This window comes from Triticum aestivum, chromosome 1D (assembly GCF_018294505.1).
Source record: "Triticum aestivum cultivar Chinese Spring chromosome 1D, IWGSC CS RefSeq v2.1, whole genome shotgun sequence".
Taxonomy (NCBI): Eukaryota; Viridiplantae; Streptophyta; class Magnoliopsida; order Poales; family Poaceae; genus Triticum; species Triticum aestivum.
In genome coordinates, this window is record NC_057796.1 from 47409922 (window position 1) to 47437728 (window position 27807).

General features: G+C 47.5%; 1 protein-coding gene across 1 annotated transcript in view; it reads left to right on the plus strand.

Annotated features, from left to right (window-relative positions):
- LOC123164848 (uncharacterized) overlaps positions 1-27444 on the plus strand; it is a 60067-nt gene extending 32623 nt beyond the window's left edge. The window contains exon 2 of the mRNA XM_044582453.1: positions 27239-27444. Coding sequence (XP_044438388.1) covers positions 27239-27264 — 26 coding nt within the window. The 3' untranslated portion in view covers positions 27265-27444. The remainder of the gene's footprint in view (positions 1-27238) is intronic.
- The last annotated feature ends 363 nt before the right edge of the window (positions 27445-27807 follow it).

Genomic DNA, 27807 nt, shown 5'->3' on the forward strand with positions numbered 1-27807 from the left:
AGTTTTGTACGAAAACTTGTTTAGGTCATAGTTAGTGTTTCATAAAAGCTTTTTATTTGTTTCTTTTTGCAAATAAAATTTTATGAAAAATACCTTCTGTTAACTTAGTTGTTTCACTTTGTATTTTCTGTTAATTTATAAGTTTAGTGTTTTAATTGTTGTTAAGTTTTTACTTGGGACAAAACTATTTTGTGTTATGTCTTAGAGTTTTCTTTATTAGTTTTGTAGTTGTCCTTTGTTCTTATTTGGTGTCCCTTGTTGTTTTGCAATTTATTTGTTGGTTTTATTATGAGTGTTAGAATTTCTTGCTAGTATGTTTGCTTATATGAATGCTATGTTTGACTATATAGATTTTCAACGGAGTGACGAATAGTTCTACCAAGTCATTATTCTGAGAGTGTTGTTATCTTCATCAAGTAATACCAGGCAAGTTCACTTTGACCATGTTTTTCATACCTATGTTTTATTGCATTTAGTGTCATCTTTGCAACAATCCCTCCAGTAGTGATATTGAATTCTTGTAGTTGAGTAGTATGCATGAGGTAGGAACCCATCACCCTCTTACCAAGCCCGGGACGTTATTTATTTTAATGCTATGCTATAGTAGACGGGGTTTGGTATGAGTGCACGAGAGTGGTGTGAAGAAGGAGGACTCTACGTCAATGACGACAACTCCATGATGGCATATGCGAGGACTGCATCTTCAAGGCCTCAAGACTTCAAGACTCGAGACAAGAATTCAATACACACTACTGGGTGAAGGACGGTTGACGGGCACCCTGGAGAAACCAGTGGATGGCCGGGATGCATGGAGAAGCGCCATGACATCTTGTGGAAAGCTTCACCCAGACTCAAAGAGACGGAAGAATACTTCATGCCCGGAAGCTTACCTGTGCAACCGCAAGTCACTATGGGCTCTGGCTTGGTTGACCTTAGTTGTGACTCTGGCTGGGACGGTGCTAGCAGATGTAGAACTACGGTAGGATTGGATGAGCACCGGACAGTGGTCAGAGGAACTCTTTGGAAGACCATGTTTCGGTCATCTTGTTCTCAAACACCCTGAAGTGCGAGAACGTAAAAAGAGGGATCGAATCTTGCGGGTAAAGTGTACAAACCTCTGCAGAGGGTTTAAACCTAATCGATTAGCCGTGTCCCCGGTTATGGACAATTTGCGCCTCTTGACTTGGATCTATCTCGGAACTCTCAACACCGGACTGATAACATAATTGTGGGCAAGTTATGATGATTTTGGGCCATGAGATATCGGTTGGCAGAACCATGTCATGATAGAAAACTCCGTAGTACAGACTCTTGATGTTCCTTTGTTATAGGAAAATAAAACCAGCTTTTACGCAAACAAAACTCAGATACAGAGCCACAAAGCCATATTGCATATAGTATAGTTAATCATCTGTTTTTATTATAGTGATCTTGCCGGTACATTCAATGTACTGACCTACACGGCTGCAACGTATCATGTTGCAGGATTATTTCTACGACGAGTGAGTTTCATTGATTGGGTTACGGTCTACACTCAACCTGCCGATGGCGTTGATGGGACGCCACACCCGATTGTTTGTTTCCGCTGAGATTTATGAGGTATATACCAGTTTTACATTATTTATACATGTGATTGCACTTTGATATATACATTGATGTACTGTGTGTGCCAGCATATTGATCCAGGGATGGCACAGATACACAGAGACTTGACCGTCTGAGGTCGGGTCGCTACAGATATGGTATCAGAGCACATGTTGACTGTAGGACGTGACCCTAGAAACTGGAAAGCCCTAGGATAGGATATCTCTAAAACTTTATTTTCAAAAAGACTCTTACTTCTCGTCTTTTCTGATTTTTTCAAGTAGTCCCTCTTACCTCCAATAGCCGGAGTATACCCTTTTTCCTTTGGACCACACGGAGGATCAACTGATGTCACTCCAAGAAGTGCAAGATATCGGAAAAATGATGACCAACTCAGAGTAAAGAGGATTACACTATATATTTCGGAGGAAAGAAGCTATAGCAGTTGAAGACTTTGAAGGCTTGAAGAATTCAGAGACTCTGAAGATTGATTTGACCTTTAGAAGACCAAACCCCTGTTATATATACTTATGTTAGATACAATGATTTGTGAGCTGTCATTTGTATGATGTTTTTCCGACAGCCGCAAATAAAACCTATTTTAAAAACTATTGTTTGTATTGTGTGTATATCGCTCTATTCTTCTCTCTTCTCTCACCCTAAAACCCTTGGACCCAATAGGTGATGAATGAAGAAGGACTGATATTCTCTGGACTGGTGACTCAGCCGAAGGCAGAGCTATGGATTAAAAACATGGAGGATCACTTCAAAAAAAATGATTTCAAGGAAGTATGAGGTTCAAGATGCTATTTAGTATTTTACCGAGAGTGCTGCAACCTGGTGGAAAATGCATCAAGCCATACAAGGATGCAACGGAGCAAAAACTTGGGAGGAATTCAACAAGACTCTGTTGAGATCTTGTCTTATTGGGAAGAACTATGATAACCCGAAGAAGAAACCTTGTGCCTGCAAGATTTGCGGAGAAATAGGACACACCCAGGAGGAACACAAGGATGGATGCCCTCATTGTGAGGAGAATTATCCAGATGAAGAATGCCCCACTAGGCAGGTGACTTGCTTGTTGTGTGAAGGAACTACACACGACCCTGGTTAGTGTCATATTTACCCCAAGGTACAAGAAATTACCAAGCAGCAGAAAGAAGCCATGAAAGAAACCCTCAGGGAAAATTCAGAAGAACCTGTGATGAAGGAAGTTATTGAAGACCCTGATGGTGAAGGCCTAAACAAATTTTCGCCCAAGCCTGCTATTCATGTGGAGAAGAAGGACATTTTTCAGAGTATTGCACGAAGGAAAGCCAAGAGTATCTCAGAGACTTCCCGACAGCAGAAGTAAAGTTTGACCCTCAGGAAATAGAAGCTCTGATCATTACGGATAAATCTAGAAAGAGAAAATGAAGGCATACCCAGAACACCCCAATTTCTACAGGAAAGGACCTGAGTCAGATCACTTGTTACAAGTGCAAGACCTTAGGTCACTATGCCAATAAATGTCCAGAAAAGAAGCCAAGAATCCAAGGAGCCTACATAATCACAAAGAAGCCCCGAGACATTTGTTTTCGCTGCAAGGAAGCAGGACATTTTTCTAGGGAATGTTCAAATCAGAAGAAAGCTGGAGCTGAGTAGTTGAGATTTTGATATGGATAATAAGAGTGGTAGAAAGCAATCTTATTTTCATAAGTCGATGAGTTGAGTTATGTAATGGGTGCTCAGAGATTGTAATGAATTCATGAAATCAATAATGTTAATGTGTCATGATTTCATATGTTGAATTTTATGAGTTGTTACTCTATGAACAAAGATTTTGACCATTTTCGAGGATATGAGAAATATGGTCCATGGATGAAATTGTGCATTTCATTTTAAGGGTGGTAGTACCCTGTAAGAACGCCCGACCAATGGAAAAGGAAATGTGTCCCACAGATTGGAGTTTGGACAAAAAATAGTTGGAGTTTTTCTTTTGATACGATGGTTATGAAGAAACGAAGTACTATTGGATTTAAAGGAGGTGTAATATGGAACAAGAGTTACTCCAAGGATGAGTTAAACTTGTACAAGTGTTGAAGTGAGCCAAGATTTGAAAAGGAACATACGTAACCTTGATGAAGGAAGAAATTTGGAAGAATCGGTGATTCAATCAGCATGCGTTTCCTAGGAGGATACGCAAAAGCATGAGAGTCATGAAGAACGATAGATGTATGGTTCAGCTTGCAGAACCAATGGAATTATCCGAACTAAGTTCGTCGACAAGAGAAATTCTGCAATGCTTGTGAGAATTCCCGAGTGTTAGAAATGCGAGATTCGCTAAACCTTATACAGAGTAATGATTTGGGTGCGGAATGGATTGATCACCATACCGACTTACTCTGGTCATTCGCTCTTGCTATTTGGAATGGTAAATCTGAGTGACTTACCCATAGTAGAGAGACGACGATATCAAACCTTGTTTAAACCATAGAATGCTAGAACGATGGATCCCTATAACAGGCAACCGTTGCCAATTGTAGGATATACGGTGAGATTCAACCCAAACCCTTTTCTGCAGGAGAAACCATTAATTGTTGACCACCATTAGATTTCGCTAATTAATTAGAATTGGCGACAGACCTGTCAGATATGAAGACCCAGTCTCGGAAGAACCTCACCAGGATGAAAGGACACGAGTTTGAGGAAAAGGTTATGCCCTACTGGAAGAGCCCCAGTGTAGGAGTTACTCCGAAGATGTGAGAAGACCGATAGTGTCCACACTAAGGATGGAGTACATAAGATCTGTTGGAACCATAGCCCTGTTTTTAAGTGTGGTAGCACACTAGACCATTCTGATTGATGGATTTGCTAGAAGACCCCCAAACCCTAACCTTTCTTGCTAGCCTCTTCGAATCTCGAGGACGAGATTCATTTAAGTGTGGTAGGTTTGTAACATCCCAAAATTCTAAATTTTGGAATGCTATATTAAATAAATAATTATGCTTGTTTGTTTGATTGTGGTGGGGTTGCTTGTGTGAAATGGAGTGAAATTTGAAACTTTTTGAAAATTGAATGAGTGGGAAAGAAATGACTTTCCCAAACTTTCACCTTGCATTTATGATCTCCATGAATTCAAATTCATTTCATCACAAAACCCTAGAGTGAAGATGATATGACATCTTCCATATGAATAAATGAAAAGGGTTTTGAAAAGATTTGAATTCCATCCGAAAAATATTTCAAATTCAAAACTTTATGCAACTCAATGATTTTTAGGAGAGAAGATAAAATGACTTCTTCAATTATATGAAATATGAGTTGGAAGTTAAAAAGAATCAAATTGAAAGTCATTTGAAAGTATTTTGAAACTCCCTTTCAATTTGGAATTATTTGGATTTTATTTAAATTATTTTTCTCCTGAAAATAAATAAATGTTAATAAGGGTAAATTGATTCCCTTCAATGGAAAATTATGAGAAAATAAATTTGAAATCATTTTGGTATTTTAAAAATGATTTTTGTTGGGTTTTAATGCAACAGTAGCACTATTTGCTTTATTTGAATTTTTGTAGATTTTATTTGCCTCTGAAAATGTGTTCATGTTTTAGAAATTATTTTTCTGAAACTTTTGATATATTATATTCCTATATAATATTTTTATTTATTTATTTGTGTTGTTTTATTTTCTGTGTTTTGTTAAAAAGAAAAAAAAGCAAACGGCCGAAGCCACTGAGGCCCATCTCTTTGTCTCTCCCCTAGCTACCGAATGGGCCAGCCCAACTCCCCAGCACCTGGCCCCCCTTGCGAAAACCCTTCGCGCAGGTCGCCCGCTCCCTCTCGCTCTTGCCCGTAGCCACTGACGCGTGGGGCCCGCCGTCTTCTTCCTCCCCACGCCAAGTCGCGCCGCCGCCGCCGGAATCCCGATCTTCTCGGGATCACGAATCCCCTCGCCCCCTCCTCCAAGAACTCCTCCCCCTATAAATACCCCTCTCCCTCGACCCGTTCCCCTCCTTTCCCCTCACCGAAACCCCTTGCCTCGCCCGTAATCTCTCGCCGGAGCGGAGCACCGCCGCCGCACCATTGATGCCTAGAGCCCGCCTCCGACCTCCCCGAGACCCGCCGCCACCACCATCGTGATCCCCTCCCTCGACTATACCTTCCCAACAACTCACCTGAGCCGCAAAACCACCGGATCGCCATCGTCGTTGATCACCATGTTTCGTTCATCTTGTTCTCAAACACCCTGAAGTGCGAGAACGTAAGAAGAGGGATCGAATCTTGCGGGTAAAGTGTACAAACGTCTGCAGAGGGTTTAAACCTAATCAATTAGCCGTGTCCCCGGTTATGGACAATTTGAGCCTCTGGACTTGGATCTATCTCGGAACTCTCAACACCGGACTGATAACATAATTGTGGGCAAGTTATGATGATTTTGGGCTATGAGACATCGGTTGGCAGAACCATGTCATGATAGAAAACTCCGTAGTACAGACTCTTGATGTTCCTTTGTTATAGGAAAATAAAACCAGCTTTTACGCAAACAAAACTCAGATACAGAGCCACAAAGCCATATTGCATATAGTATAGTTAATCATCTATTTTTATTATAGTGATCTTGCCGGTACATTCAATGTACTGACCTACACGGCTGCAACGTATCATGTTGCAGGATTATTTCTACGACGAGTGAGTTTCATTGATTGGGTTACGGTCTACACTCAACCTGCCGATGGCGTTGATGGGACTCCACACCCGATTGTTTGTTTCCGCTGAGATTTATGAGGTATATATCAGTTTTACATTATTTATACATGTGATTGCACTTTGATATATACATTGATGTACTGTGTGTGCCAGCATACTAATCCAGGGATGGCACAGATACACAGAGACTTGACCGTCTGAGGTCGGGTCGCTACAATGGAGATCCAACGAACCATTTTCATTGGGTGTGAAACCATATAAGGTTTTATTCAAGTAAACAAAACAACAATTATTCTCTAACTTAAATGAATAACCGTGTTGCAATAAACATGATCAAATCATATTTATGCTCAACGCAAACACCAAATAACATTTATTTAGGTTCAACACTAATCCCGAAAGTATAGGGAGTGTGCGATGATGATCATATCAATCTTGGAACCACTTCCAATACACATCGTCACTTCATCTTTTACTAGTCTCTGTTTATTCTGCAACTCCCGTTTCGAGTTACTACTCTTAGCAACTGAACCAGTATCAAATGTCGAGGGGTTGCTATAAACACTAGTAAGTACACATCAATAACATGTATATCCAATATACCTTTGTTCACTTTGCCATCCTTCTTATCCACCAAATACTTGGGGCAGTTCCGCTTCCAGTGACCAGTTCCTTTGCAGTAGAAGCACTTAGTCTCAGGCTTAGGTATAGACTTGGGCTTCTTCACTTGAGTAGCAACTTGCTTGCCGTTCTTCTTGAAGTTCCCCTTCTATCCCTTTGCCCTTTTCTTGAAACTCGTGGTCTTGTTAACCATCAACACTTGATGCTCTTTCTTGATTTCTACCTTCGTCGATTTCAGCATCGTGAAGAGCTCGGGAATTACTTTCGTCATCCCTTGCATACTATAGTTCATCACGAAGTTCTACTAACTTGGTAATGGTGACTAGAGAATTCTGTCAATCACTATTTTATCTAGAAGATTAACTCCCACTTGATTCAAGCGATTGTAGTACCCAGACAATCTGAGCACATGCTCACTGCTTGAGCTATTCTCCTCCATCTTTTAGCTATAGAACTTGTTGGAGACTTCATATCTCTCAACTCGGGTATTTGCTTGAAATATTAACTTCAACTCCTGGAACATCTCATATGGTCCATGACGTTCAAAACGTCTTTGAAGTCCCGATTCTAAGCCGTTAAGCATGGTGCACTAAACTATCAAGTAGTCATCATATTGAGCTAACCAAATGTTCATAACGTCTGCATCTGCTCCTGCAATAGGTCTGTCACCTAGCGGTGCATCAAGGACATAATTTTTCTGTGCAGCAATGAGGATAATCCTCAGATCACGGATCCAATCCGCATCTTTGCTACTAACAGCTTTCAACATGATTTTTCTCTAGGAACATATCAAAAATAAACACAGGGAAGCAACAACGCGAGCTATTGATCTACAACATAATTTGCAAAATACTATCAGGACTAAGTTCATGATAAATTCAAGTTCAATTAATCATATTACTTAAGAACTCCCACTTAGATAGACATCCCTCTAATCATCTAAGTGATTACGTGATCCAAATCAACTAAACCATGTCCGATCATCACGTGAGATGGAGTAGTTTCAATGGTGAACATCACTATGTTGATCATATCTACTATATGATTCACGCTCGACCTTTCGGTCTCTGTGTTCCGAGGCCATATCTGCATATGATAGGCTCGTCAAGTTTAACCTGAGTATTCCGCGTGTGCAACTGTTTTGCACCCGTTGTATTTGAACGTAGAGCCTATCACACCCGATCATCACGTGGTGTCTCAGCACGAAGAACTTTCGCAACGGTGCATACTCAGGGAGAACACTTTTATCTTGAAATTTTAGTGAGAGATCATCTTATAATGCTACCGTCAATCAAAGCAAGATAAGATGCATAAAAGATAAACATCACATGCAATCAATATCAGTGATATGATATGGCCATCATCATCTTGTGCTTGTGATCTCCATCTCCGAAGCACCGTCATGATCACCATCGTCACCGGCTCGACACCTTGATCTCCATCGTAGCATCGTTGTCGTCTCGCCAACTATTGCTTTTATGACTATCGCTACCGCTTAGTGATAAAGTAAAACAATTACATGGCGATTGCATTGCATACAATAAAGCGACAACCATATGGCTCCTGCCAGTTGCCGATAACTCGGTTACAAAACATGATCATCTCATACAATAAAATTCTGCATCATGTCTTGACCATATCACATCACAACATGCCCTGCAAAAACAAGTTAGACGTCCCTACTTTGTTGTTGCAAGTTTTACGTGGCTGCTACGGGCTTAGCAAGAACCGTTCTTACCTACGCATCAAAACCACAATGATAGTTTGTCAAGTTGGTGCTGTTTTAACCTTCGCAAGGATCGGGCGTAGCCACACTCGGTTCAACTAAAGTGAGAGAGACAGACACCCGCCGGTCACCTTTAAGCAACGAGTGCTCGTAACAGTGAAACCAGTCTCGTGTAAGCGTACGCGTAATGTCGGTCCGGGCCGCTTCATCTCACAATACCGCTGAACCAAAGTATGACATGCTGCTAAGCAGTATGACTTATATCGCCCACAACTCACTTGTGTTCTACTCGTGCATAGCATCAACGCATAAAAACTTGGCTCTGATGCCACTGTTGGGGAACATAGTAATTTCAAAAAAATTCCTACGCACACGCAAGATCATGGTGATGCATAGCAATGAGAGAATAGAGTGTTGTCCACGTACCCTCGTAGACCGAAAGCGGAAGCGTTAACACAACGCGGTTGATGTAGTCGTACGTCTTCACGATCCGACCGATCAAGTACCGAACGCACGGCACCTCCGAGTTCAGCACACGTTCAGCTCGATGACGTCCCTCGAACTCCGATCCAGCCGAGTGTCGAGGGAGAGTTTCGTCAGCACGACGGCGTGGTGACGATGATGATGTTCTACCGACGCAGGGCTTCGCCTAAGCACCGCTACGATATTATCGAGGTGTAATATGGTGGAGGAGGGCACCGCACACGGCTAAGAGATCAATAGATCAATTGTTGTGTCTATCGGGTGCCCCCTTGCCCCCGTATATAAAGGATGGAGGAGGGGAGGCCGGCCAGCCCTTAGGGCGCGCCAGAAGTGTGGAGTCCTACTAGGACTCCCTAGTCCTAGTAGGATTCCTCCTCCCACATGGAATAGGACAAAGGGAAGGGAAAAGGAGAAGGAAAGAAGGGGGCGTCCCCCTTCCCTAGTCCAATTCTGCCAGACCATGGGGAGGGGTGCGGCCACCTTTTGAGGCCTTTCTCTCCTTTCCCGTATGGCCCATTAAGGCCCAATACGAATTCCCGTAACTCTCCGGTACTCCGAAAAATACCCGAATCACTCGGAACCTTTCCGATGTCCGAATATAGTCGTCCAATATATCGATCTTTACGTCTCGACCATTTCGAGACTCCTCGTCATATCCCTGATCTCATCCGGGACTCCGAACTCCTTCGGTACATCAAAACACATAAACTCATAATATAACCGTCATCTAACTTTAAGTGTGCGGACCCTACGGGTTCGAGAACTATGTAGACATGACCGAGACACGTCTCCGGTCAATAACCAATAGCGGAACCTGGATGCTCATATTGGCTCCCACATATTCTACGAAGATCTTTATCGGTCAAACCGCATAACAACATACGTTGTTCCCTTTGTCATCGGTATGTTACTTGTCCGAGATTCGATCGTCGGTATATCAATACCTAGTTCAATGTCGTTACCGGCAAGTCTCTTTACTCGGTCCGTAATACATCATCCCGCAACTAGCTCATTAGTTGCAATGCTTGCAAGGCTTATAGTGATGTGCATTACCGAGTGGGCCCAGAGATACCTCTCCGACAATCGGAGTGACAAATCCTAATCTCGAAATACGCCAACCCAACAAGTACCTTCGGAGACACCTGTAGAGCACCTTTATAATCACCCAGTTATGTTGTGACGTTTGGTAGCACACAAAGTGTTCCTCCGGTAAACGGGAGTTGCATAATCTCATAGTCATAGGAACATGTATAAGTCATGAAGAAAGCAATAGCAACATACTAAACGATCGAGTGCTAAGCTAACGGAATGGGTCAAGTCAATCACATCATTCTCCTAATGATGTGATCCCGTTAATCAAATGACAACTCATGTCTATGGCTAGGAAACATAACCATCTTTGGTCAACGAGCTAGTCGAGTAGAGGCATACTAGTGACACTCTGTTTGTCAATGTATTCACACATGTATCAAGTTTCCGGTTAATACAATTCTAGCATGAATAATAAACATTTATCATGATATAAGGAAATAAATAATAACTTTATTATTGCCTCTAGGGCATATTTCCTTCAGGTAGAACATCATCATCGTCACCACACCGTCGTGCTGACGAAACTGTCGGGACCCCGATTCCAAGTCACACCGATCTAGCCTGTAACACCGCATATCACTTTGCGGCCTCACGCACGGTACTCCCACGGGTGTCGCCTTACCATGGCCCGGGACCGTTTGCGCCTTTTGGCTCGCGTATATGACAATGTCGCTAGCATCCATATACAGAGAACCCGGGCCGACATGGCTAGTCGTGAAACCAAAGCGGCACTAACGTATGGGGACAGGCATACATGAATCAACATTGAACGTGTCGGTCAGCAACGTGCGAATCTGGGCTGTAGCACTGGGCTAACAGGACTCCGGGAACCCGGGCTGTAGCAGGCTAGACAGGACTCCGGATGTCACCGCGTGACATTTCCCCGAAGGGACAGACACAGGAACGATATGAATCACATGCCGGCCAGTCAGGTGTCCAGAGCAGTAGTGCTGGGCTAGCAGGACTCTGGTGAACCGGGCTGTAGCGGACTACTATGGCTCAAGGAGGCACTAGACTACATTTCCCCATAAGAGAGGCTGCTAAGGATAGACAACTAGATTGTCGAATCCCACACATACCAAGCATTTCAATCATACACACAATATGCTCGATATGTGCAAATACAACATGGCATCACAACAAGACTCTACGACTCAGAGTATTTATTCATTAGGCTCCGAAGAGCCAGATATTACAAGCATGGGTCTCATGACCCAACATTCAGAGCATACAAGTCAAAGCACATGCGGAAGCTTAACATGTCTGAGTACAGACATCTACAAATGAAAAAGGCTGAGAAGCCTGACTATCTACCAGATCCTGCCGAGGGCACAAGATCGTAGCTGAGGTATCAAGCTAAACGTCGAAGTCCACACGAAACTACTAGTGAGACTGACGTCTCTCTGCAAACATAAAATAAGCAAACGTGAGTACAAATGTACCCAGCAAGACTTACATCAGAACTATCTACATATGCATCGGTATCAACAAAAGGGGGTAGTGGAGTTTAACTGCAGCAAGCCAGCTTTGACTCGGTGGCTATCCTAACTACGACTGCAAGTAACTCTTTTGAGGTGGCGCACACGAGTCCACATATTCACCATATCAATACTCCACTATGGATCCGCTCCCGTCTCCCTACGAGAACGCCATCCATAGCACTCACGCTTATCTTGCGCATTTTAGGGTATCCACTTTCACTTGTCTATGAACTGTTATAGGCAACCCAGAAGTCCTTTACCGCGGACACGGCTATTCGAATAGATCATATTAACCCTGCAGGGGTGTACTTCGTCACACACGCTCTCGCCACTTACCACCATGTACACGTCGTGTACCTCGGCAACCTTCAAGCGGAAGCCTGGCGAGGGAGTCGGCCACAGCCTACCTAAACACTCAAGTCTCTAGTCCAGGTTTATCGCCTATTCAGGTTCCATCCGCAGGGAGTCCGGCCGAGGTTTCCACATACGGCCCCGAACGATGTGTGCAGGGTTCCCGAGACACCAAACGGGCGCCCGGTACACCGTGCCACATGCCTACCGCATCACAACCCACCCCTCGGTCAGCGCTGTCCACGGCCTCCAGCATACTACAAACACCAGAAACTACTTGCAACTCCTGGACAGAGGACAAGGGTGATTAAGAAGCCGAGAGGGTCCATTGGTTTCGGGCCCAATGCGTGGTAGTAACTGTATCATGGATCACAAACACAGAACTCAGTTCCTGAGGACGGCTTCAATGAGACAACCCACCATGTACTCCTACATGGCCTCTCACCGCTACCTTTACCAAATCGTGTTCACACACTTAGCTCACACACAGTAGGACATGTTCATCACCATTCCAATTCATCCCCGATGAATCAGACCCGACTCAACTCTAAGCAGTAGCAGGCATGACAAACAAGCATGAATGAGTAGGCACATCAGGGCTCAAACAACTCCTACTCATGCTAGTGGGTTTCAACTATTTACTGTGGCAATGACAGGTCATGCAGAGGATAAGGGGTTCAACTACCGCAGCATGTAACAGTTGAATCGTTGTTGTCCTAATGTAGTAAAGAGAGCAGGAGCGAGAGAGTGGGATTGTATCGGAATGAACAAGGGGGGTTATGCTTGCCTGGCACTTCTGAAGATAGCATTGAGTCTTCATTAGTGTCATCGAACTCATCGTCGGAAACACGGCTATCGAGAGGGGACAATTCCGGCAACAGAGAGGAAACACAATCAATGCAATGCACAATATGATGCATCATCATGACATGGCAATATGAATGTGTTTTGAGCTAATGCAGCTAGCAACATATTAAATGGAGTTGGTTTGAACCTTAGGTTCAAATTCAAACTCCATATAAGACATTTCAAATGCCATTTATTCAAATTGTCATATACAGTGGCTGTAAGTTGTTCAAACATGCATGAGGATGCCATAAACAAATTCTTTGGATTTTTCTGATAATTTTTCATATATAAATCATTTCATTTGGAGCTACGGTTGAATTTCTATGAATTTTAGAAGTTAGGGCATTTTCTGGAATTTTCTGAATTATTTTAAATCCAAAAAATACTTTACTGCGTCAGCCTGACGTCATCACTGCGTCAGCGAGTCAACGGGCTGGCTAGGGTCAAACCTGACCCGTGGGACCTGCCTGTCAGTGACTAACCCGCTAACCTAAGTTAATTAGTGTTAAACTAATACTAACTAAAGTGTCAGTGGGGGTTGGCCCACGCGTCAGTGACAGAGGGGAGGTCAAACCCCGGGCCGAACAGGTCAAACTCGCCGGCGACTCGACGCCGGCGAGGCCCGAGACGGCGGCGCGGCTCGGAAAGCGCCCACAGGGCACGGGCGAGGCCGTTCTTGGGCTCATTGGAGAGCTCTTGCAGGCGCGCGTCGAATGGTGGTAGTGGCTGGGCCTGTGGTGTCCGGAGTCGACGGCGGCGAGCTCTTTCGCGGCCGCCGGAGTTTCGGTGGGTGCGGGGTTAGCGCTGCGGCTTGCAAACAAACGGGCTATCGCGCTAGAGTTGCTCTACGGAACGTCGCGAGTGCAACGGTCGCACGCGCGGGGCCATTTGGTCGCCGGAGCCACGGCGGCGACGAGCTCATGCGGCGGCGAGCTTCGGGCACGGTGGCTAGTCTAGCTAGAGCTTGAAATCGAGCACGGAAGTAGGGGGAAACGGTTCAGGGGCTCACAGCGAGGTCGATGAGTAGCTCAGCGTGCTCGGGGAGGCGGAGACGGCGGCGAATCGCCGGTGAGGTTGCCGGCGGCTGAAGGTTGGGGATGAGCTCGGGGAAGACGCTAGAGGGCTCCCGCGGTGGAATGGGTTGGTGTTGACGACGCAGAAGGCGATGGCGGTTCCTCTGGACCCATCGGGGAGGCACGGGATGGACGGTGGCCGCGGTAATTTGCGTCGGCGACGACGAGCTCCGCTCGGGTGTGCTCGGGAGAGGGAGCAGAGGGCGAGGGAGAGAGCAGAGAGTGAGGGGGAGAGGCGAGGGGCTGCGGGGCGTCTCCGTGGCACGTCTGGAGGGGTCGGGGTCGTGCGGCTGAAGCAGGAGGTGGCAAGGCGTCGTCGGCGTGCTCGCCACGCACCTGTCTGTCCTCCTGGCAGGAGGATGAAGACCACTCAGCCCCTGGTGGGCTGGGCCTCTTCTGCCAGGTAAGGCCCAGGTGAGGTTTCTGTCTTTCCATAATTTCTGTTCTGTTTTCTATTTTGTTTTGATCTGTTTTGAATTAGTAAAAATACTAACTCATTTTGTAAAATCCTGATAAAAATTGTGGGCACTTTTGAAAATATTTCCAACAGCCCTCAACTAGTTTCAGAATTATTAGAGCATTTAAATTATTTATAGGATTTAAATGCCCCAATTCAAAAACAATATGAGTTAATTCAAAAATCCAAAAATGACCAAGAAATAGGTGCATCATTTTTGGCAGAGGTTTTCACCTTTATCAAAAATCATGAACTTTTCTAAAGGGCAATCTGGGTTCATTGAAAGATTTAAACTTGAACCTAGTTGAATGCATTTGGTGCTAGGGTTTCAACGTCCCCATTTCAAGTTTCTTTGAAAATTAAACATGATGACATGAGGAACAAGCAAAGTCAGACAAGGGCTGATCTGGGGCTGTGACAGCTCACCCCCACTAAACAAGAATCTCTTCCCGAGATTCAAGACGTGAGGTAAGAAGACAGAGGGACACAAGCTAACATGATCTTCACGATCCAAGTTGCACTTCGTAAGAACGTTGATTCGATCACCATCTTTGTCTCGATGTCTTGCTCTGAGAACTCCAACCGACAAGACAACAAGAGGAAAGGGGAAAACTCTAGAAGGATCGATCTTCCCGAATATCGAACAACTCAAGATCAACTCATGGAGTGAGACGTTGAAACATCTCCTGAGCTGAGACTCAACACATACATCGAGAGAGGGATGAGGTGAGACAGAGAACGAAGATTCAAGTCGATAAGCACAATTCCACGCTGAATAAGACGGCGCATGGTTTCAAAGTAGCGAGGAGATAATTGCCATGATTCCATAACGGGGCACCTTAGGGAAGGGTGACTCGTAGAACTATTCCTTAAGTGGCAAAAAGAGTTACTTTTGATATAGAGATCATTGAAACTCTTTATACCAGCTTAAGGCAATCACAGCAATCGTTTGGCGGAGTTCGAAGGAATGGCATACCCGGACTAGAATGGATGATGTGAACTACCTTGTTGAAGACAATGCAAGGGATGATTTTGCTTATCATCGGAAATGGATGGGACCCATGGTAGGATGGCACAATGACGGTGCAAGCTGGGAACAAAAATGCAAATGCTAGGAATGATTCTAGTAACTGGGGAGGAGCTCAACAGTAGAGAGTGAATCTACTGTTTGAAAGGTTTGGCATAACCGAAGGAAACTGGGAACAATCCCAGTTAGTGCCGATGATAACACCTAGTGCTTGTGCGTGCTCTCAAGAACTTGAGCATTTCCATATTCATCAAGGTTGTACCAATATCCGTGTCAAGGATCCTGGCAACACAACATACTACCATGATGAACGGTGATGGAGGATGCAGGTGCAAAGGAGGACAACACTTTCTCAGATTTCACCTTAGCGAAGCCAGGGGAGCAAAATCTGGATGATCGACCGAGAGACATTTAGCACTCCGCTTCTAATGTTCTCCTTGATGTTCTAGCGTAACCCATTAGATGTGGTTTGGTATCTTGAACGTCAAGTAGTAGGTCGGACTTCGGGTGCGCAGAAATCCATAAGGAATAACTAGTGGAATAAATCCTAAGAAATCCTTATGGGGAGGTGGCCAACTTACTCAATCAAGATACTACCATAATAGGTCTTCCGGCTGGGTGTGTTGGCCACGACATCCACTTTACCGGTTATCGAGAGACCAATGTTATAATTCTTGGAAAATGTTGCAACCATCATATCTGCCGGAGATTCAGATCTGGTTGGTGTCAGGATATTCCAGACTCATCAAGTCTAGAAGGAGAATGAAAGTTTGCAACACAAATCGACGAGATGACGTTGCGAGATTCTCAGGGGATGAACTACGATAGCAAGCTCCAAAACATGAGCTGGTTCTGCTACAACATGTGAACACGCTGTCCCAGACAAGCATGACCACATAGTAGTCTTAGAATAAAACGCTACCGAGTTCTGATTGGGAACCATCATCGAGGATATCGAAGTCCTTGCATAAGGCATGCTCTTAAGAAGGAACTTCTTCTCCTTGAACAAATCAGTCAGTGGCTTGGTGTGCTAGGAACACATATAGAATGGAGGTAGCGAGCCTATCCAACCATAGCATACTTCGCACGTGCATGACTGACTTGGGATGGTTCCAGAAAACAAAACAAGCTTTCTTGGACTCACGGCGGCAACTTGCACCAGATGCACGTGAATCAGAGGAAGTCACTTCTTCCATCCAAACATATCCTTCATGAGGTAGCACGAAGAAAATGCTAGCACAAGTTTCCAACGCTAACTTAGATGTTCAACCCGAGTCATGGAGAAGGTAGTAGTGTTGCTGATGGGCTTAACAACAATTCATCCAGGTTTCCATGGAGATGGAATTCCATAATTATGTGAACAAGTGATAGCATTGGTCAGAGCCAAAAGATGTAATTGTGTATGCTCGAGGGATCAACCACGAGTAAGACAACATTATGAACATCGTTGGTTCTGATTTGACTTGATGATAGCCCATACTCAAATCAAAGATTTGGGTAAGACAATAGATCCAACAATTGATCACGAAGATCAATCAATGAAGATATCATCTTTCTTCAACACACACACAGACACAAGATATCCCTTTGGAAATGAACTAAGTTAGACAACCTTTTATCTTCCAACTCTCCAAGTTGTTGTTTAGCTTGACCAACTAGCTCAGGGGTATCCAACACAGATTCTTGGAGAAGGGGTGGTTTATTGGAAACCAAATTGTTCACAAACTCAACATATCGGTCAGGGACAACCTGGTGGTACTTCCAAGAAGATATTTGGAAAATCACGATCCACCGACATGTTAGTAAGATCGAGAACAATCTTGCTTTTCAGGGCAAGACGATATGACCGAATAAGCAAGGACTGACACTATCCTAACTCATTGATCGAAAAGTACACCGGGAATATGGACTAGGTAGCACGATCAGCCTCAGGATGGTGATTCAATAACCAACACGCTAAGGATGAAATTATTGTCCTTTAACTACCAAGCAACAGAGTTGCTAGGAGTATAGATTTCACACACCACGATTCACTTGTCAGTATTCCGGTTACAATAGCACGGAGAACGAAGAATGAATAACGATGGCCAGAAGTATCACTGCAACAAGAATTCATAAGGGTTGGTGCAATCCTCATGAGATCCCTGACATAAAGAGGGTAATACTCGTAGGTAGAACAGAACAAAAGCTGGTTAGGCATTTGATCTGCGAAATACAACTACTTTGACCCAATCCCCAGAGATGGACGAGGTACTGGAGTTTGTTTCTCCTAGTCATTCCGGATTAGAATGGCTTGACAGACCACAAGAATAATAGGCATCGATAACACAAATGCACAATTACTCCTGACTATCAATTGATAGACGAGGGCCAGAAAATAACTAAAGAGGGACAACTCAAAGGAACATATGTTTTTCTGAGTTGTGGATGCATAGATTGGTATGTCGAACCAAGTCCAACAAGTTTCTTCTAGATAACCCATGCAGAAAGGTAGGACTGGCAGAGTCACAATATGAATGGAGTACTCCTCAAGAGCGCCCTGGTTGTGATCTTTTGGTTAAAAGAACTTCTGCCATGATGGTTCATGGTATTGGAAGAATGAAATACCACGGACCTCGAGGACTAATGCAAAGGTTACTAATATCTTAAGGAGCTAGCAAATACTATCAACAGGAGGTGAGTGGAGTGAATCTCGGATTCAAACCCAGGAATAGAATGCCTACTAACTAAATGGCATCACGGGATGCTTTCGAGAATAATGGCCAGAATCATCACACTGGGGATGCGAGCATTGCTAGATTACTAAGTGGTCCTCTAAGACACCTAGGGTCATAATAATAACTCCAACATACACGACGAGGTAACGGAGTACCTCAACAGACCGATTAGTGTGCTTAATCCGGCCCAAAAGGACATCAGGTACGGGAGGAAGGAATTTGCAAATGCATCAGACTGTTTAGAAACCTGGGATGACTCTGACAGCATAACGGCTGTAAATGCTCAAAGGGATTGAGACATCCTAAAAAATGGTGGCATAACCACTCAACATCACAATATAAACTTCCGGGATCAATGGTCAACATACGGTAGTAGTAGGAACTGAACTGAGGCTTAAATCCATCAATCCTACGAGTCTACGGATTAGTAACACGTGATCCTGATAGAAAGATGAGAAGCCTAGTTCTTAATCCCCGTAGAAGAGAAGAGGGTGACTCAGATCAGAAGGGCATAAGGTATAAGAAGTAAAAAGAGCCTTACGTTCCCTTCCACAATCAATTCCCTTACATAACTAAAGCATTTCTAGACACAACTTCGACCAGTTTGGCTTGGTAATCCTACAGGCAGTCAGGCTCTGATACCAACGCTGTCGGGACCCCGATTCCAAGTCACACCGATCTAGCCTGTAACACCGCATATCACTTTGCGGCCTCACGCACGGTACTCCCACGGGTGTCGCCTTACCATGGCCCGGGACCGTTTGCGCCTTTTGGCTCGCGTATATGACAATGTCGCTAGCATCCATATGACAGAGAACCCGGGCCGACATGGCTAGTCGTGAAACCAAAGCGGCACTAACGTATGGGGACAGGCATACATGAATCAACATTGAACGTGTCGGTCAGCAACGTGCGAATCCGGGCTGTAGCACTGGGCTAACAGGACTCCGGGAACCCGGGCTGTAGCAGGCTAGGCAGGACTCCGGATGTCACCGCGTGACATTTCCCCGAAGGGACAGACAGGAACGATATGAATCACATGCCGGCCAGTCAGGTGTCCAGAGCAGTAGTGCTGGGCTAGCAGGACTCCGGTGAACCGGGCTGTAGCAGACTACTATGGCTCAAGGAGGCACTAGACTACATTTCCCCATAAGAGAGGCTGCTAAGGATAGACAACTAGATTGTCGAATCCCACACATACCAAGCATTTCAATCATACACACAATATGCTCGATATGTGCAAATACAACATGGCATCACAACAAGATTCTACGACTCAGAGTATTTATTCATTAGGCTCCGAAGAGCCAGATATTACAAGCATGGGTCTCATGACCCAACATTCAGAGCATACAAGTCAAAGCACATGCGGAAGCTTAACATGTCTGAGTACAGACATCTACAAATGAAAAAGGCTGAGAAGCCTGACTATCTACCAGATCCTGCCGAGGGCACAAGATCGTAGCTGAGGTATCAAGCTAAACGTCGAAGTCCACACGGAACTACTAGTGAGACTGACGTCTCTCTGCAAACATAAAATAAGCAAACGTGAGTACAAATGTACCCAGCAAGACTTACATCAGAACTATCTACATATGCATCGGTATCAACAAAAGGGGGTAGTGGAGTTTAACTGCAGCAAGCCAGCTTTCACTCGGTGGCTATCCTAACTACGACTGCAAGTAACTCTTTTGAGGTGGCGCACACGAGTCCACATATTCACCATATCAATACTCCACTATGGATCCGCTCCCGTCTCCCTACGAGAACGCCATCCATAGCACTCACGCTTATCTTGCGCATTTTAGGGTATCCACTTTCACTTGTCTATGAACTGTTATAGGCAACCCAGAAGTCCTTTACCGCGGACACGGCTATTCGAATAGATCATATTAACCCTGCAGGGGTGTACTTCGTCACACACGCTCTCGCCACTTACCACCATGTACACGTCGTGTACCTCGGCAACCTTCAAGCGGAAGCCTGGCGAGGGAGTCGGCCACAGCCTACCTAAACACTCAAGTCTCTAGTCCAGGTTTATCGCCTATTCAGGTTCCATCCGCAGGGAGTCCGGCCGTGGTTTCCACATACGGCCCCGAACGATGTGTGCAGGGTTCCCGAGACACCAAACGGGCGCCCGGTACACCGTGCCACGTGCCTACCGCATCACAGCCCACCCCTCGGTCAGCGCTGTCCACGGCCTCCAGCATACTACAAACACCAGAAACTACTTGCAACTCCTGGACAGAGGACAAGGGTGATTAAGAAGCCGAGAGGGTTCATTGGTTTCGGGCCCAATGCATGGTAGTAACTGTATCATGGATCACAAACACAGAACTCAGTTCCTGAGGACGGCTTCAATGAGACAACCCACCATGTACTCCTACATGGCCTCTCACCGCTACCTTTACCAAATCGTGTTCACACACTTAGCTCACACACAGTAGGACATGTTCATCACCATTCCAATTCATCCCCGATGAATCAGACCCGACTCAACTCTAAGCAGTAGCAGGCATGACAAACAAGCATGAATGAGTAGGCACATCAGGGCTCAAACAACTCCTACTCATGCTAGTGGGTTTCAACTATTTACTGTGGCAATGACAGGTCATGCAGAGGATAAGGGGTTCAACTACCGCAGCATGTAACAGTTGAATCGTTGTTGTCCTAATGTAGTAAAGAGAGCAGGAGCGAGAGAGTGGGATTGTATCAGAATGAACAAGGGGGGTTATGCTTGCCTGGCACTTCTGAAGATAGCATTGAGTCTTCATTAGTGTCATCGAACTCATCGTCGGAAACACGGCTATCGAGAGGGGACAATTCCGGCAACAGAGAGGAAACACAATCAATGCAATGCACAATATGATGCATGATCATGACATGGCAATATGAATGTGTTTTGAGCTAATGCAGCTAGCAACATATTAAATGGAGTTGGTTTGAACCTTAGGTTCAAATTCAAACTCCATATAAGACATTTCAAATGCCATTTATTCAAATTGTCATATACAGTGGCTGTAAGTTGTTCAAACATGCATGAGGATGCCATAAACAGATTCTTTGGATTTTTCTGATAATTTTTCATATATAAATCATTTCATTTGGAGCTACGGTTGAATTTCTATGAATTTTAGAAGTTAGGGCATTTTCTGGAATTTTCTGAATTATTTTAAATCCAAAAAATACTTTACTGCGTCAGCCTGACGTCATCACTGCGTCAGCGAGTCAACGGGCTGGCCAGGGTCAAACCTGACCCGTGGGACCTGCCTGTCAGTGACTAACCCGCTAACCTAAGTTAATTAGTGTTAAACTAATACTAACTAAAGTGTCAGTGGGGGTTGGCCCACGCGTCAGTGACAGAGGGGAGGTCAAACCCCGGGCCAAACAGGTCAAACTCGCCGGCGACTCGACGCCGGCGAGGCCCGAGACGGCGGCGCGGCTCGGAAAGCGCCCACAGGGCACGGGCGAGGCCGTTCTTGGGCTCATTGGAGAGCTCTTGCAGGCGCGCGTCGAATGGTGGTAGTGGCTGGGCCTGTGGTGTCCGGAGTCGACGGCGGCGAGCTCTTTCGCGGCCGCCGAAGTTCGGGTGGGTGCGGGGTTAGCGCTGCGGCTTGCAAACAAACGGGCTATCGCGCTAGAGTTGCTCTACGGAACGTCGCGAGTGCAACGGTCGCACGCGCGGGGCCATTTGGTCGCCGGAGCCACGGCGGCGACGAGCTCATGCGGCGGCGAGCTTCGGGCACGGTGGCTAGTCTAGCTAGAGCTCGAAATCGAGCACGGAAGTAGGGGGAAACGGTTCAGGGGCTCACAGCGAGGTCGATGAGTAGCTCAGCGTGCTCGGGGAGGCGGAGACGGCGGCGAATCGCCGGTGAGGTTGCCGGCGGCCGAAGGTTGGGGATGAGCTCGGGGAAGACGCTAGAGGACTCCCGCGGTGGAATGGGTTGGTGTTGACGACGCAGAAGGCGATGGCGGTTCCTCTGGACCCATCGGGGAGGCACGGGATGGACGGTGGCCGCGGTAATTTGCGTCGGCGACGACGAGCTCCGCTCAGGTGTGCTCGGGAGTGGGAGCAGAGGGCGAGGGAGAGAGCAGAGAGTGAGGGGGAGAGGCGAGGGGCTGCGGGGCGTCTCCGTGGCACGTCTGGAGGGGTCGGGGTCGTGCGGCTGAAGCAGGAGGTGGCAAGGCGTCGTCGGCGCGCTCGCCACGCACCTGTCTGTCCTCCTGGCAGGAGGAAGAAGACCACTCAGCCCCTGGTGGGCTGGGCCTCTTCTGCCAGGTAAGGCCCAGGTGAGGTTTCTGTCTTTCCATAATTTCTGTTCTGTTTTCTATTTTGTTTTGATCTGTTTTGAATTAGTAAAAATACTAACTCATTTTGTAAAATCCTGATAAAAATTGTGGGCACTTTTGAAAATATTTCCAACAGCCCTCAACTAGTTTCAGAATTATTAGAGCATTTAAATTATTTATAGGATTTAAATGCCCCAATTCAAAAACAATATGTGTTAATTCAAAAATCCAAAAATGACCTAGAAATAGGTGCATCATTTTTGGCAGAGGTTTTCACCTTTATCAAAAATCATGAACTTTTCTAAAGGGCAATATGGGTTCATTGAAAGATTTAAACTTGAACCTAGTTGAATGCATTTGGTGCTAGGGTTTCAACGTCCCCATTTCAAGTTTCTTTGAAAATTAAACATGATGACATGAGGAACAAGCAAAGTCAGACAAGGGCTGATCTGGGGCTGTGACAGCTACTCTCCATCAACACTCGGCTGGATCGGAGTTCGAGGGACGTCATCGAGCTGAACGTGTGCTGAACTCGGAGGTGCCGTGCGTTCGGTACTTGATCGGTCGGATCGTGAAGACGTACGACTACATCAACCGCGTTGTGTTAACGCTTCCGCTTTCGGTCTACGAGGGTACATGGACAACACTCTCCCCTCTCGTTGCTATGCATCACCATGATCTTGCGTGTTCGTAGGAATTTTTTTGAAATTACTACGTTCCCCAACACTTTTCTTCGGCAATCACGAGGGACTCGGCCAGCCGGCTGCTGGCTGCAGCACAGTCGGAGGATTTGTTGTAGTCTCCGGCTATGGTGATGATCCCCTTTGAACTCGGCATCTTCATCTTGAGGTAGGCGTAGTGGGGCACAGCCATGAACTTGGCCAGGGCAGGCCGGCCAAGCAACGCGTGGTAAGGGCTCTCTAAATCCACCACTTAAAACCAGATTGCTTCTCGGCGGAAGTAATCCTTGTCTCCGAAAAGAACATCCATTTTGATCTTGCCGATTGGTGAGCAGGACAGGCCGGGTACGATGCCATGGAACACAGTCCGGCTTGGCATGAGTTGCTTCGTCTTGATGTTCAGCTTCTCCATGGTGTCATGGTATAGTATGTTGATGCTGCTCCCTCCATCAATCAGTACTCGGGAGAAACGGGCAGCTCGCCTTTCTATCGCGAGGGTGGCGTCCAATACCAACGCATAAGAGCCGGGAGACGGCATCACCTCTGGGTGATCGGCCCGGCTCCAGCTGATAGGCTTCTTAGACCAATGCATAAACTCTGGGTTGTTGGAGGCGACCGCGTTGACTTCTTGCTGCTGTCGGCGCCGACTGCGTCTGTCTTCAGCTTGGCTTGTGAAGACGACGTAGGCGGCATGCTTGTTCGGGAACTCGTCTTGAATGGCTCCGACTACTGGTCGAGCAGCCGGCTGCTGAGGGGCTGGAGGCGGCTGGGCAGCAGGTGGAGGCGGCACCAGTCCGTCGCCTTTGGAGATTCGCGTGAGCCAATGACACTTCCGAGTCGTATGGTTGGATGGCTTCGCGCCGCTGTGGAACTTGCAGGGGGCATCAAGGGTTTGCTCGTAGGAGAAAGCCGGCTGCCAAGCCGGCCTGCCGCCCTTCTGCTTCTTGGGCATGGGCCGCTCTGTAGGTTGTTCGTCTTCGACTGTGGCTACTTGCCGGCTGCTAGAAGGCGGCATAGGGGCCTTGCGCTTGTGGTCGTTCGGGTGCGGGCATCGATTGGAGTCTCCAGCCGCCGTCTTGGGAGCCGGAGCGAGCACCTTTCCAGAGGCATCCACTCGAAGCTCGGTCTTCATTGAAGAGTCGGCCGTGGTGTACTTGTCTGCTATGATCAGCAGCTCGTCGAGGGTAGTCGGCTCGTCGCAGAGGAGTCGGTGCTTGAGGAGGGTGCCCTCTCGGCACCCGGCGGTGAAGTACTCTATGGCCTGAACCTCGTGCACCCCTTCGCAGGAGTTGCGGAGCTCGGCCCAACGCGTGAGGTAGTCACGAGTTGATTCGTTGGGCCCTTGGACGCACAAGGAAAACTGGCGGGGCTTGGGAGGCCGCTTGTATGTGCTGGTGAAGTTGCGGATGAAGACTTCCGTGAAGTCTAGCCAGCTGTTGACGCTGTAGGGCTTGAGGCTGTTCAACCAGGTGCGTGTCGTGCCTTGAAGCATAAGCGAGACGTATTTCACGGCAACGCGCCTGTTGCCGTTTGCTATGCTGACTGCGGTGGAGTAGTCGATCAACCAGTCTTCCGGCTTCATGGAGCCGTTGTATTTTGGCGTGTCTCTTGGGAGTGAGAACCCTTTGGGGAAGGGCTCGTCGCGGATGCGGGGGCCAAAGCAAGGCGGGCCAACATCATCTTCTTCTTCTAGCACCAGGGATCGCGCTAGGCGGTCGATCTGATGGCGGGCGTCATTCTCGCCGACTCCTTCGCGGTGGCCTAGTCGGTCGCCGAGAGTCGGATGCGTGACAGGCGGCGGGGTGGGATATCTCTCCCCACGAGGCGGGGGAGGAGGCGGATTGCCTTGTCGTTCCACAGCTCGGGGGCGGCCTTCTGCGTCGCGCTCAACGGTGAGCCGAGTCCGACTGCAGCTAGCAGCCGGCTCTTTGTCTTTTCTTACGCGGGCGCCGCTTGCAGTCGGCGTCCGGGATGTCGCGCCGTGCTCTCGGCGTGGGGGAGGACTTTCAGCGCGGGCGCCGGCTTCATGCCGCTCTGCGGCCGCGTCGATCAGCTGCTGGATGCGTCTAGTCATGTAGGGGAGCTCGTCGGCCCCCAGCCCGTTCAGCTCGTCTACGGCCGCCTGAGCGGCACGCAGGTTCTCGAGTGGCATGGCGTAGACTGGGCGGTCTGCTCCGAGCATGCTGGCGATGGCCGCGCGCGCGCTTCTTGACGATGCCGGCTCGGCTCGGCCCACCAGGAGGCGGCGTACCAAAGGCGGCGCGGTCGACTTCGCGCTGGTGAGCCTCAGTGAGGCATCTCATGGATGCTATCTTCTGGCCCTCCATGATGAGGGCGAGGCGGCGTGCCTCCAGTGTCTCGGCATCGGCGTCGGCCGGGATGGGGGCGGACAGGTCATGTAGCGCTGCTTGTAGGGCGTCGTGGGCGTTCTCTCCTGAGGCGGCGCCATGGCTGATGACCAGCACCTCAGTGACAGTGCTGCCGCCACTGTCAGCTCGAGGAAGAGGGTCGTCGATGATCACCACGTTGGTGGGGAAGGCGTCAAGCGATGCCGTGTCGGAGTCGACAAGCATCGGGTCGGTGGAGCCGACCGACTCCAAATCCACAGCAGGCTCGCTGGAGACGTGAAGCTGGTCGAGGAGGCTGACGAGGCGGCTCTCGGGGCAGTCTGTGCCCGCGTCGGACGCAGGCTCGTCGGAGATGCGAGCCTCGCCAAGAAGATTGGCGAGGCAGCTCGCCGCGCAGGCATCGTCGGCGCCTTGCAGCGCGTCGGGGCAAGCGCCATCGGGCGTGCCGGGCTGGCTACGCTCACTGGGAAGGAAATTGGTTCCCGTTCAGAACAGGTCTCCGGACGACGGTGCACCTGGCCCCACGGTGGGCGCCAAATGTCGGGTGGTAGGTGTGACATATGCCATCGGGTGGCTTATCATTGTGGGAGCCAGTAAGACATCGCCGGTGCCTGGAAACGGGATAAGGCGAAGACATGCACGCCGGCGAATCTTACCTAGGTTCGGGGCTCTCCGTGGAGATAACACCCCTAGTCCTGCTCTGCGGGGTCTCCGCATGATCACTAGATCAACACAAGTGGCTACAAGTGGTTCCTTGAGCTGATTTGCTAGAGGAGGAAGAAGGGCAAGGCTAGCTCTCCTCTTCTCTCTACGTGTTGTCTGAAACTCTAAGAGATCAACCCTTTGCATGGGTGCCCTGGGGGGTTTATATAGGCCTACCCCCAGTGGTACAATGGTAATCCGGCTGGATGCGGGTCCAGGCCGTCAGTGTCTGTATCCGCCGGCTTCTCCGCAAGCTGTTGGGGCCCGCAGACTGGTGGGTCCCGCCGGCTACTGGTTACTGTAGCCTCGCCCCTGATGGTGAGGGCTTTGCTGAGGTAAGCATGGCTATAGTGCCGCCGTCCGGCGAACTCTCACTGTAGCCTTACCTCGTCTTGTCTTCTTAATGATGCACATACTTCGAGGGAGTGAGGTAGCCGGCTATTGGGAGCCGGCTACACCCCAGGCCGACTATAAGGGGGCTTGACCGCCTTCGAGCGTCTCTCTGGCTGTAGGGGCCCACCGCCCGCGAGCCGTACTAACAACCCGTCGTGGGTGGCGTCATGGTCAACATGGCTACAGTGCCGCGCCGGACGGGGGATGGCCGACCCGTACGGCGCACTATGGCCATGCGTGCTCCCGGATTCGGGGGTGGCAGACTTTACTGTAGCCATGCCCGGTCTTGTCACCGTTATGTGGGTGCTGTCCTGGAGGGTGCAATCTTGGCCGCTTGCCGGGAGTCGGTCTTCTTGTGGCCGGTTTCTTGGAGTCGGCCTTCTTGTGGCTGGCTTCTTGGAGTCGGCCTTCTTGCCGGCCTCTTGGAGTCGGCCTTCTTTTGGCTCTCTTCAGGAGGGTTTCAGGGTCGGGCCACCTTCCAGCAGTCGGCCTGTGAGATGGCCGGCCAGGGGAAGGCGGCCCGTGCTTTGGGTGCTTGAAGGCTCGATCGGCCTGATAATTTTTTGAAGAGCCAGGGGGAGTCGGTTAGGCTACCCGTGGTCATTTACTCCGACACACGATTTTGATTTTAATGCTATTCTGATCATATGTTGCGCCAAATTGAATGGTCTTGTAGGTTACACATTCCCTCCTCTGGCGTAGTGACTCTAGTTTAGCTGTGGGAGGAGAAGCGTTGGCTTTTACATTTCATGTGCCTGGCCTCACAATAGCTTTCCTTTCATATCTGTAATTCGTGAGGCTGTGCTCGGAAAAGTTTATGTTAAGCACTTTGTACGAGAACGTTTGTGAAACTAATAAAGCCTTCTCCTCAAATTGTCTAAATTATGTTTGTTCATATATCATATTTTGGTTCTACTAGAAAATATGCTCGTGCGTTGCAACGGGAGAAAAACCATCAGATTATGCATATATGATAGAGATTAAAAAAAAAGTCTGAAACATATGCCAAGATGAGATCGGGACCTTTGAAATGTGATTTCATAAACTACGTCCAAATCATGTCATGATGAGATAAGGAACTTCTAAAAAGTCATTTCAAAAGCTAAAAATGTGATGGTCTCATCACGAATTGATTTCCTAAGGCACAACAACAAAATATTTTCTAGCTGAGAAAACTATATTGATGGACCCTACCTAAGCTAGACTAATGAATGGTGTGTCTCACCTTCACCGAGGGTCACGGTG